The sequence below is a fragment of the Neodiprion virginianus genome, chromosome 5 (assembly GCF_021901495.1).
Source record: "Neodiprion virginianus isolate iyNeoVirg1 chromosome 5, iyNeoVirg1.1, whole genome shotgun sequence".
Taxonomy (NCBI): domain Eukaryota; kingdom Metazoa; phylum Arthropoda; class Insecta; order Hymenoptera; family Diprionidae; genus Neodiprion; species Neodiprion virginianus.
The window spans coordinates 11,004,755-11,017,555 of record NC_060881.1 but is presented as its reverse complement, the minus strand read 5'-3'; the positions used below and the strand labels follow the sequence as shown (position 1 = coordinate 11,017,555).

The 12,801-nt window shown below is 35.8% G+C and overlaps 1 protein-coding gene across 2 annotated transcripts in view; it reads left to right on the top strand.

The window, feature by feature from the left end:
- LOC124305078 (uncharacterized) overlaps positions 1-10,193 on the top strand; it is an 80,748-nt gene extending 70,555 nt beyond the window's left edge. For both annotated transcript variants that reach the window (XM_046764092.1, XM_046764091.1), the window contains 4 exons: positions 17-201; positions 4,769-4,897; positions 5,036-5,230; positions 7,502-10,193. In XM_046764092.1, the coding sequence (XP_046620048.1) occupies positions 17-201; positions 4,769-4,897; positions 5,036-5,230; positions 7,502-8,598 (1,606 nt within the window). In that variant the 3' untranslated portion in view covers positions 8,599-10,193. The remainder of the gene's footprint in view (positions 1-16; positions 202-4,768; positions 4,898-5,035; positions 5,231-7,501) is intronic.
- Positions 10,194-12,801: the final 2,608 nt, after the last annotated feature.

Below are 12,801 nucleotides of genomic sequence, written 5' to 3'. Positions count from 1 at the left end.
TCATTCTTTTATTCAGGATAATTCCCTTCGTGGCCGCTGATGCTCTGGTGAAAAACGAAAAGGACACGACCTCCGGTGTCACCGCGTATCCGTCAGGATCGGCTGTTGCGATACGTGAACCTCAACGCACCACCGAAAGCTCCAATTTTTACGACATTGTGACCAGAGAAAACAGGTTCAGTCCACCTATTGAAACAGAAGGTACACTATTTTTTTTTGTTTACGAAATATTTGGTTTTCTTACTGCATTGCGGAACATTTATAGGTATCAAAAGATTCTGTAAAAAATCATGCGAACGGTATGAAGAAGGGTAAAAAAAATACGTTCATTGGGGAATTTTCTCAATAACGTTTGTTTTAAAGTTTTATTTTCAAGTAAAGAGCTCGATTTCTCGAAGCTGCTTACTTGCCCGAGGGAGTTTACCTCAAAAAATATTTCTTTCGAGGGTTTATGTATCATAATGTAATATTTTAGTGACCTCATTTCCTTAGGCAAAGGAGGTTGTTGGTATTCCTAAGCAAAATTGACGAAAAGTTGAGATTTGTATGACTTTGTACTGTACTGATTAATCATAGCTGAATCCAAATTGTGGTTTGTAGTGGCTATTGAACAAGGAATTGAGTCGGCGCGTGACCAAAATTAATATTTATTAGTAAGAAGGTGACAAATTTTAATTACTGGTAATAATAATACATGGTAGTAAATGATAATGAATAATGTTTTTATTGAAGCTTGAGGTGACGGGCTGGGCACGACTGAAACTTCGTTTCTAACGAAAGTTAACTTTTATCCAAATCTTGGTTATCATCCATGTTAAATGTAATAAATACTAAATTTTCTTGGGAACTTGGACAGAATTGATAAGATTCAACTTATCAAAATTTGCAACGTTTCGTTGGTTTCATTTATTTTCCAACTTCATCAGGCAAGCTGTAACAAATGTACATAAACTTTAAAATTAAGTTGCATAAAACAATAGACATGATACATGTAAGTTACAAATTCAGAAATAATAAACTAAACAAAATTACAAAATATTTACTTTTGAGGTTAAATCCTCGTTAAACTCCTTTGGTCCATAACACCAAGTCAAAAATGTGTTTAAATAAGACTAGACAGATATATACATTTTTTTTAAGAGAATTATAAATTCATTCTGCCAATAAATCAATTTAAATAAAATAAAATGGACAAATATAAACAATGATGGACAAATACACATGTCAAACGTAGTGACTCTTAAATCACAGACTGTACTACTCTCACACAGTGTTATAGTACGTGTGGAGCTCGTATTATCTATATTGTCAACATGACTCTGTTGTCCATGACTAGTACTATTCATATTGCGCGCGAAAGTTCAAACTCTAAGTAAAATAAAAATAATTACTATGACTTCACTATTAAATCCTTAACATCATTTATCAGGTTACTGTAAATTGTACTAAGGTTTTGCGTGTCGGATCTAAAATTGACACAATTCATCGCCTTAATAAAAATCATTTCACTTAGATTTCTCTTCATGTAATTTTTCTCCAGATCTAAAATCTCAACATCCTCGAACTGAAAGTTATGACCATCCTCAACAAAGTGATGTTCCGCTAATGCTGTTTTGTTGTTTTTTATGGACTTCTCAGGTCTGCAGTCAAGTTTATGTTGTCTCACTCTGGCTTTTAATTTTTGCCTGGTCTGTCCAACGTACCATTTCCCACACGAGCACGGAATCCTGTATACCAGGCCAGATCTATCTTCTTTCTCCACTTTGTCTTTTAGCCGGGAAAATAGATCCTTAACCTTGAATACATTATAGAATACCAATTTGCAGTTGGTGTACCTAAATAAAGATCCCAGTCTTGGTGACAAGCCTTTTATGTAAGGAAATCTGCTAAACGACCAATTCCTGTTGACATTGTTGCTCCTGATGTTGTTTCTAATCCTCTCGGACACAATTTTCTCACACTTGCTGATGACCTTGTTTGGATAATTGTTAGATGACAGTAATCTTCTAACCATGCGAATACTTTCCTTGGTCTTGTTCACATGACTCAAGCGCATGGCTCTGTTCAAAAAATTTAATTTTAATTGAGAATAACTTTTGAAAAATTAAATTGAGGCAAAAATATTAAGAGATCTTTTTTGTAGAACATTAAATTTCCTTTAAGAATCTGTCATGATCTTTTTTATACATTCATTGATTCGTTAGTCACGAAATTCCAAATTAAAAAAGTCAAACCGAGAAATTATATGAATTTATTAAGCTTAATTACTCGGAAACGGCTTGTCTGACAAAAATCTATAATCAGACCTTTTTTGTAGGGAATTTAATTTTATAAAGGGATAAGTGAACATAAATTTTTTTACTTCAATATTTCGACAGTTCTGACGTAAAACATCAAATTATTACTAAAAATGAAAAATAGCGATGATAGACCTCTTAAAGTTAATATTAAGGGCTTAAAATTTCATGAAATTTTTTTTTTTTGCCATACTGAATGATATTCTCAATATATTTTTCAAAAAAAAAATAGTCAATTTTTTTGGCCCAGTCTAATCAACACCGTATATGTTCTACTAGCTTACGCGTTACTTCTTCTATTAGTAGCGAATGGTAAAATTCACTGCACCAGCGTAGTAATTGCAACTATACGTTGAGTAGCAGTTGTTATTACGAAACAAAGTAACATTTACAAAAAAGCGATTACTGTTTTTCATCGGTAAATTTTACTACACACCTACACGCTCACACATTCAATTAAAGATAGTAGTAGAAGTCACAACAATGGTACTCCTCGCAAATTGTTTTTTCGATGACGCAGTACCTGAAAGAAAATCAAACTTTTAATAAGAAACCATAATGTCTTTTGGGAATTAGCTAAAAAAAATTATGCTCACCCGGCTGAATTTCCCTTTAGAAACTTTGACGGACTGATTTAAATTAAAACAGTATTATTTCGATTACGTTCATTACTTTTTTTTTTTTTGTTAATTTCAAGTAGTAATTGACACAATGTGTCAGTTCTTTTATCCGTAATAAAACAACACGTAATGACAAAAGTCCGCAGAAAAGGTAAGGAGCTCATGTGGAAGAACGAAAGTAAGGATGTTTTTTACATAGAAATTGTAGTACGGTTCGTTGAGATTTTTTTCGTTTTTTTACGAAAGTATTGAGAGGTCTGAAAGGAATTATTGAGGAATATTTTATGGCCGTATAGTTGACTGGACTTTTATTACCAGCAAATCAGCTTAATAGGTATATTCGGGTCAATTAAAGAGAAACAAAGCATTCGTTTTCAAGTTCAAAGCGGCATACATATTGTTGGCGTACAAGAATTTCTCCATAAAGTGCTGAAAATAGTTCAGAATCCCTATAGAATTCCAAGAACGTAAGAAAATTGAATCCTACCAAAGCATAAGGTTATTTTTAAAATTAGTCATAAGCGTCGTGAATTAGTCAAAAGCAAAGTAGCCGAGATGAACCTCACTGATATTCGTCATTCTGTGATGTTATAATACATAAAAACTAATCGCCACTTATTTATTTTTAAAGTGCTAATTTGGCCGTTGAAAGGATGAAAACCAGCTTCAAAGTATATTCCCTGAAAAATAGGCAATGCAGTACCATTAATAGTAAGAATACGACGCGTATTATCGTCTGTTGATAGTGAATATTATCAAATTGCCTTTATCGAAAAATTTGACGTCATTATCGAGAAATCATAAAAAAAAACTATTTTCGGAAGCAAACCGTAACCCGTTGCCACACTGCGTCTTATATGTAAAACACCTTTTTTGAATTGGGTATTCAAAATTTACATTCAATTTTTGAGATCTCGCTGTCATCTTTTTTTTTTTCCTAACTGGTCTTCCAAGATCAGCGTTGATGTTTCAAGAGGGCTTATGATGATTCCGCGAATAAAGTGAGCGCTATAAACAAACCAAGTATCGAAAATGCCTATTTTTACAGAATAAATGTAATTGTGGAAAGGTTGTGGAGACTAGAAAAATTAATCTTGGTAATCATGGATTTTTGAGGTTCCTCAAAACGAATCCGGTGTTGAAATTTCAAAATTTAAAACAGCGAATCCGATATAGCGGACTGAAAATATAAACAGTTGGATCATGTTGGATTGAAATTTGTTACTCCGAGGTTTTCGGGGTTTTTGAGAACTAGTCTAACATCAGAATTGTGAAACTCAAAATGGCCGAACCGATCGTATTTGGTGACCTAAAAACCCCCAAGTGTGCATTTTCGAGCCATTCCCATCACTTTTACATTTTCAGTCCGACATATTAGATCCACCATTTTGAATTTTGCAAATTTGTCAGATCTGACCATATTTTTTAAATCAGTGACCTCAAGAACCCTTATATACCCAGTTTCAATGAAATCGTAAGGAAAAATGTATGCTTCCAAGGGTTAAAGGTGGTTCCTACCTTTCAAGCAGCCGAATCAGAACGTAAAAATAATGTTTCTCTAATGTTTTTTCATGCACTACAACGTCACAGAATAAAGAAAATCGCTAAAGCACACCTTGGGTACTTTCCTTATTAAATAAATTATCGAATGCTATTTGATTCACCTGACGACTCGGCGTCGCGATACTGACAATAAGACGGCATCCCCAGTATCAGCGTATACCTATATTAAACGTTTATACGTAGGTATAAATTGGGTAGAGGGAGATAGGGTTACGGGATCAAGCCGAAACGATAGCTCCAACTTGATGGGGTAATCCAATGCCAGGTCTAACGTTAAGCATTTCACAGGCGGATTCGTCCCCAAAGATCCACCCTATTTCGAAGCATCCTATCACTCGACCGATCTGAGCTTGGAAATTGGCACCGGTGTAACCGTAGTTCCCGCAGACATCACAAATCCGAATAGAAAGGAGGACGGTAAGAAAACGCCCGATACTTGATCAGTCTACCTACTCCTCTTCGATCGCTCACAAGCGATCCTCTGTTATATTCTCTCCGTGCAATTTCTACCTTTATGTACGTAACTAATTCCTCACCCTTCCAATCTGTCTGAAGGCCCGTCAATGTCCAGCTGCCACTTTGATACGAGACAGTATCGCCACGGAGAATTCATTCCTGACAGCGGTTTGTGCGTGATATGCATATGCTACTACGGTGAGGTCGTGTGCTCTGACGAAAAATGTCCACCATTGAAAATTGGATGCAGGCGAGTCAATAGTGACCTTGGATGCTGTGGCGAAATCATTTGCAGTGAGTCGATCCAAATTCTCTAATCGCTATGTGCTGTTCTCTTTCACCGGGAATTATTCAAGCAAATTGGAGTTAAACGCATCTTGAATGAAATGTTGTTGCAAAAATCCCTTTTACTGGGCCGTTCTTCTAAGAGAATATTGGGTGGAAAATTGGGTGGAAAAAAATTGAAACCGTGTTTTTTTCACTCTTGTCTGTCGTTACTGCGGTATATCCTTACATTCCTTTGACCGGGAATTTGTCTCAGGAATTTTCACTTGCTATATCTATCTGGTTGTTATGTCCCTTGATCCCCTTGAATGGAGACTTTTATGAAACTTCGATTCTACGACGTTGTTTGAGGCTTGGTTCTGTGGAAAATACAATTATCATCGGTTATTTTTCGTGCGACTACAGTTCGAAAGAAAATAGTTGAAAGAATTCTGTCTCGTAGTCTTCTTTTAAGTACACTGGTCTGCAAACAATAAAATCTTTTTTTTTCTCCTTTTCATTATTATGAGTAATTATAATAGATTTGATGCTCTTGTATCGAAATATAGTAATAAAAAACATGTACCACGTATACTTTTCATGCAATATTTTTTTTCTTCCACAAACTCTATTTGCGCTTACAAATTATAATCAAACACTAATGATAGCAACAATATTCATCAAAAAAGTTATAAAGTTAAAAATTTTAATCGTTAAAATCGTCAGAAAATCGATCCACCAGTATAATTTTAGATATTTTGTAGTTTTTGGGATTGGCATTCTGTAAGTTCTTCGCATTTTGTACCTAAAATAATATAAAATTCACCACAAAACAATTTCGATGTTTCTAATATATGTATTTTTTCTGCTCTGTACGCTCTAAATCCAAGTGTTAAAAAAGTGACTACACGTTAATATTTAACATAGGAATTTAAAATACTTCGAGGTTAGGAAGTGAGATGGGAATTATATTAAATAAAATACTTGGATTTGCTATATAGTTGAGAATAAACATAAAGTTTCACCACAGATATAGATCCTGTGTAAAACTTACCAAAATAACCAGCATGAAACAAAAACAACCGCTAGACAAGTTTTCGATATATCGCGTGCACGAAGTCACAACGAGAACGGTGCAGACGCATTGTTCTGAAACCCACATCAGGCGATATCTTTCTTTCTCTTTCCATCAGTTTGAACTGGTTCTGTGTGTAGAGATACTATTTAAGGAACAACAAAACACGACAAATTCTAAATTTTGAACAATAAAAAAAAATATCGTGCAATGTATACGTGACAGCAAAAAATAGAAAGCAGATATAAATTCGGTACATTAAAACCTTCGTACCTATGTTTTTTTTTTTTTTTTTTTTGTTGAAGAAGAAAAAGAAGAAGAAGAATTTCGTTGCTGACCTGCGCTATCTTTAACGTGAATACAAAATAGAGAAAATTGTATTATTAGTGTAATCGATGAACGCCATCATACACCATCTTGGTATTTACTGCATGTTTAGTCGAAAAAATTCAGCGTACTTATTTATATTAAATATTTCACATTGATCGGATAACAATGAGGTCATAGAAAAAAACTACACTTTGGGCTACATTCCATTATGGTAAATTCGGTGATTCAAAATCGTCATAATCGATTTTTCGAATATTTCCGAAACAGTAGAGGAATAGATTCCGATGAAATTATGAAATCAGTCAAAATTGAAGACATTTTAGGTCGGGTGAGTCAGAAAATGTATACGCGTCAATTATATCAATTAAAATGTAAGCCGAAGCACTTTTTATTCAAAAAGGGCACAAGATCGTCATTCTACATGCAATCCCGAACAAATACAACTCAAAACATATGTGTCTAGAAACTATTGGAAAAAGTACCGAGGTCGGTAATTTTCGACCAGGGCATCCCTTAAAAAGACATCACTTCTCTAATACAATGACTAAATTTTACGATGACCCTAAAATTTTGTATACTTATTATTGTCTTTGAAAGCCCTGAAATAAAATCTAAACTTGTCATTACAAATATTCACAAGTTTATAAGTTCGTAGCAGGTCACCAATTACGGATGCATTTAATTACAATGACCTTTTGATACGAATGGGACCTTAAAATTTGTTGCTTGAACTATATTAGTGCTATATCTATACGGCAATGTTATGTGTAAATTGGAATCCCAATAAAGTGCGACAGTCAATGATTGAGTTACTTTTGCAGTGGCAGCATTAATTCAGTTGTCTATTTCCATTCTCTTTATTCAATCTGGTGTTAATCCGTCTGATTTGTTACCAGTCGATACACCCGAGTCTCCAACGCTGGTGCTGGACCGTGCAGATGCGACAATGCCGTCACAACGCGAACCGATGCAGTCAGTGGATGGAATCGCAACACCAGACCCCTTTCGAGATGTCATTAAAACAGAACCTGCTCCTGACTTGCCTTCCTTGATCGAAGACATGATACCGTACCTTACCGAGCATCGGATCTCCACCCCGAGACCGACAACACCGATGTCAAACGGCATAAAGATAAGCTCTACCATCCGGAACGGTGACATCAACCAAGATCCCTCGCTGATGGAACCTCCGATTTACAATCATGGTGACCAGATGAACCCACACAAAGATGACGAGGTCATTGTTTCGAACTCACCAACCTCAGTAGCCAATGAAGTGGGCCATAATTCTTTTGTTCAGCATTTGAATCAGCCTCTTCAGGAAGTGGGCAATGATACCCAGGATAACGAAGAACATAACGATAAATTCGTGACTCAGAACTCTTCAGGTTTCAACTATTCCAAGTACGGTGACAAGGATGTCAGTTTGAATAGCAACGGCTCTATGCAAGATCTAGGATTCGAATCAAACCCAGAAATCACGGAATCCATTCCACTCAAGTCTGATAAAGCCAAGGATACTGTGACCAAGTTGTCTCAAGGAGATTCAAACGACGAAGAGGACTCGATGTATTCCTTTGAAAGCGTTTTTGACCTCTTATTTTCTGACTCTAAAACGGAAAAGCCTGCAGCGCAGGTTTCTATTCAGCAAGCGGTGTTTTCTACTGGAGAAACCTCCACGAGTCAGACAGTTACCAAGGCTTCTTCAACGCTGACTGCGCTATCAACGACGCCTTCACCGTCACCGGCCCAGACTACCAAATCTTCTATTGCCAAACCTACCACACTAATGATATTCAATACATCGAACAGCGCCCAAGTACGTGACGAAGATGTGTCTACGATGGTTGGCAGTCTCCTAAAATTAGCCGGCTGCAATATTTACGGACGAATGTATCGCGTTGGAAAGATCATTACGGAACTGTCGGGACCTTGCCTCCAGTGCAGATGCACGGAGGTCGGAGTCCAGTGTAAGAAACTCTCGTGTCGATAGTTATCTCACATCCAACTAACGTGCCGATTTTTTGACAAATTTCCATTTCTTTGATTGCCAACTGACTTGCCATAGGATGCTAATTATATAGGACTTCGTGTGTTTTATGATATATGTGTATGATGCGTTTCAGTTTCGATATGGTACAGCTGTGTCGCGTTATAAATCTGTTAGCCGATTATCCTACGTCAACCTCATTGTAGGTTTTTTCCATATAAACCATCTCTATCATAGACTGACTCGAGTTTTACCAAGACAATTGTAAACCCTAGATATAGCAGCGTAATCTCACATCTCTTAGAGCGTTATCTCCTCACAGCTCGGCGACCAGTCTTATAGTAAGCGCGTGATGACTTCATTTAGCTTTTATGGAGATTGTAGAAATAAAAAGAAATAAAAAAAAAACTTGCATTCACTGCCGGAGAGATATTTATAACATGTGATTTAAACCGTATCAGCCAGCACCGAGTTATTTTTTCTTTTTCTTGTTTTGTTTGTCTCGCCAAAATTTTAACCACGATTTAAAACATTCGTGCTACATTCTGAAAGATTCTGCAATATAAAGGCACAAATATGGTTATATGTGATATGTAACGAATGATTGCCGTCCAAGGAAATTCCATACTTTAATAATAGAACTAGTTTTTAATTGTTCTGGATTCGTGTAAGGGAAAGTATACACATTAGGGTAGTTCTTATTGAGGGGGTTGACGATTTTTTTCCGGGTAACCCTCCAAATCAACTACAAATACTTCAAAAACAATTCCCTAATTTTTTTAGTTTTTTTATTTCAACCCTAACCCGTGCCTGTAAGAGGGTGGATTTCCCCATTTTAAATACAAGTGTTTCGGACATATTCTTAGTATATATTTTATAGTAAGAGTATACTCAAAAAAAATCTGTAACTGCGAGGTTTCATTGGGCATTGGTGCTAATATGCGGGAAAAAATTCACATTATCATACCATACAATCTTGAAAAATTGCACACCGTCGAAATCCGACTTTTTTCCATTTAGAGGAAGTGCAATTTGTCTAGATTACCTGGTAGGATGGTGTGAATTTTTTCTCAGATAGTAGCACTCATGCCCACTAAAACCTCGCAGTTATAGATTTTTTTGTATGTTATTACTCTTGCAGTAAGATATATGTACCGAGAATGTGTCCAAAATACGTGTATTTTAAATGAGAAAGTCCTCCCTCTTACAGGCACGGGTTAGAGTTCAGATAATAATCTGAAAAAAATTGGAAACTCTTTTTGAATTATTTAAAGTTGACTTGGCGGGCGGTTCGGAAAAAATTCGTTCCACCTTGATAAGGACCACCCTAATACGCATACACGTACCAATTGCAATCTAGAGTAAATGGGTGGTCTGTAATGTATACATACATAATTAGTACATGGAATTTTGATTATCTGTTTTTGATCGTGAATGTATTTGGAGAGTATTTATTCAACCAGTCTTGCGTCACTGATTTTTTGAAAGACTGTGTAGAAGACACAGAAAAGTCTATATATTGACAGCTCTTATTATGGTTCTGGATTAAAAATATGAACTGAATGCACATTGGCAATGAAAATATATTTTTAGCTACAGTTGATTGTTTCGAATTTCCATACTCTCCCTGCAAAACTATCTCAGCTGGCAGCTGTGGAGTTGGGATGTGAAATAAACCAAGATGTCTTCAGCCTGGCAAACGTCTCGTCGACCTTCGTTTATCTGTGTTCTCCCAACATGTTTGCATACACCGCACGCGTCTCTTCGCACACAGTCCGATGCCATTGCAATCTATCGCTTGCTAAATACCGTAACACGCGCATGCGCACTCATACCCCACAGTACCGGGTAATTTGATTGTGGAATTGGCGCGTTTTCTCAAAAACTCAAATGAACCTTGCTACAAAGTCTAGGGAACAGAAGCGGTGGCAAAAAAGTTTATTCAATATTTTTAACTAATGATAACTGCACCAAGAAAAGTTTGGCGTATAATTGCTCGGATTTTGTCACGCATGAACTTTGTTTCGCGTGACATGATTTTCATGGTAGATAGGGTACTCGATAAACACTTAACCCTCCGTGGTCACACCTCCTGGCTGCAACATGCTGGTTAAAATAACGTCAAAAACCTTTCATAGATTAAGAGGCAAATTTTGTTACACATAAATAAAATGAAGTGGTGAAAATAATCTGAAAGGTGTATAAGTCTCAAAAATGACATTCTTTATAGGAAAATTTGTTTTAATTTCTTTAATTCATTCATTAACTTTTGCATTTTTTTCAAATATTTCTTCATAAAATTTATGGTAGGTGCTCTTCAAGTGTGATAGATTTTCGGAAAGAATACCTTGATAGTTAGCGATCTAATAGTGATTTATTCCGAGATCTGAGGAAGTTCTACTTTGGAGGAAAGTAAAAGTGGATGATCATGAAAAAAATTGTATTTTGCCTCGCTCAACCACATCAGCTTGTACTAATTTAGCGTTAAAGTTGTGAGCGGGGTCGTATTGACCCCTGGTGATCAGTGAGTGTTAATCGCAGAAATTCGATACCTACATAACGAGTATGTAAGCGAGATTTGTTTTGGTTTATGTGTACTTAACAAGTATTCCCGAACAATTATTGTATATTTCAAAAAAATATGATTGAAAAATGGAAAACCGAAATGATGTTTACAAAATGTGTGTATACGCTAGCGTATCTTTGATGCAGTGACGTGGAACTCATGCATGAAATTGATGTTAACACTATTTATATGCATTAGAAATATTCAATGTAAGATAACTTTAAGGTTAGGTATCCAATGTAGTGAAATGAGGCAATTCAACTTTGTGAGAGAGACGAACGAATTCTATTGAGCTAACAATAAGTACAATCTGATATTATGCTTTCGTACTAGTTTTAGAAAAAAATGTATTTAAACAATGAATTTTTAACTCCGATTGTAGGATTTTTTGCCGTTACAATTTCGAATATTCGGGCAATTCTGGGTTTTCAACAATTCTCGATTATTCCAAGTGGATATTAGATAGTTGTGTTGTTCAGTATCTTGCAAAATATATTGATTTTTACTCAATTTGGATGCCGTCTTCCAGATTTCTATAAGATTTAAGCGATGACCTGAGAGTCTCGCTGAAATGTTCCGAAAACTTCATTTAAACGAAATTCAGAAAAGTTATTCCATGTATAGTTTTCTTTTAAATGGATTTGGACTTTGAAAAGTGGAGATGAATAACGATTTTGGGAGTTTCAGGAAACTTATAGTGAAGTCTACATGTTTCACGAAAAATGGAATGAAACGTTGTATTCACGAATTTCAGGTCGTACTTGGCTATTACAGAAAACTTCTGGTGTTATGTAAAATCCAGCTTTACTTTGGAATATTTTATATTTAATTCTTTCAAATCTCATATAAAATAGTAGCAACCTTTTGAAAATACGATAAAAGTAGCTGTTTCACCTCGTTATAAGTATTTCAGACTTTAATTCTTTGGTAACAGATAACTCAGCTATCCCATCAGTCGTTATAATACTGCAAATCGATGGCCACTAATTGTGGGTTAGACTATTTGCGTGGCAAACTATACACGGATCGGAAATTTCCCACTTTTCGGACTTCCAACGCAATGTACTATTTTCTCAAGTCCTTGATCGTAAAGATCGTCTATTACGGATGACGAGTTTAAATAGTAATGAAAACTGAGAGGACTTCGATCTTTTATTTAAACAATCTATACTTCGGGACAGAAAAAGCGACTGACCAGTGTTTATTCAAAGTCTCTGTAAACAATACTGCCACTGGAAAGCTTGCAAGTGAATTCAAGAATCAGTTAAAGATATTCGTACAGAATGTTTCAGTCCTTGAACAAATTCCAAATAAATATCTTCAATGGGGTAGTCGCAAATTCGATTAGTTAAAAGTTTGTTTTTCACCTTTCGGTGATTTTAAATGTGAAACAATTTAAAAAATTCAACTATCTCACGTAACCGAAGTTCTTAGGTTTGAATTTTCTCAAAACGAACAGAACTGTATGCCCCTGATTTTCGACCAATTTTTGATTCGTTCAAACAGTTTAATGCTTCTTGATACGAGCTGGATTGCCGTCCACAACCCCCAGCGACTTTCCGGGACTCGGAACGACTTCCAATGACGCTAAACAAGTTGGAAGACCCCTCTAATGTCCGTCTAAAACTTTGAGCCAACTG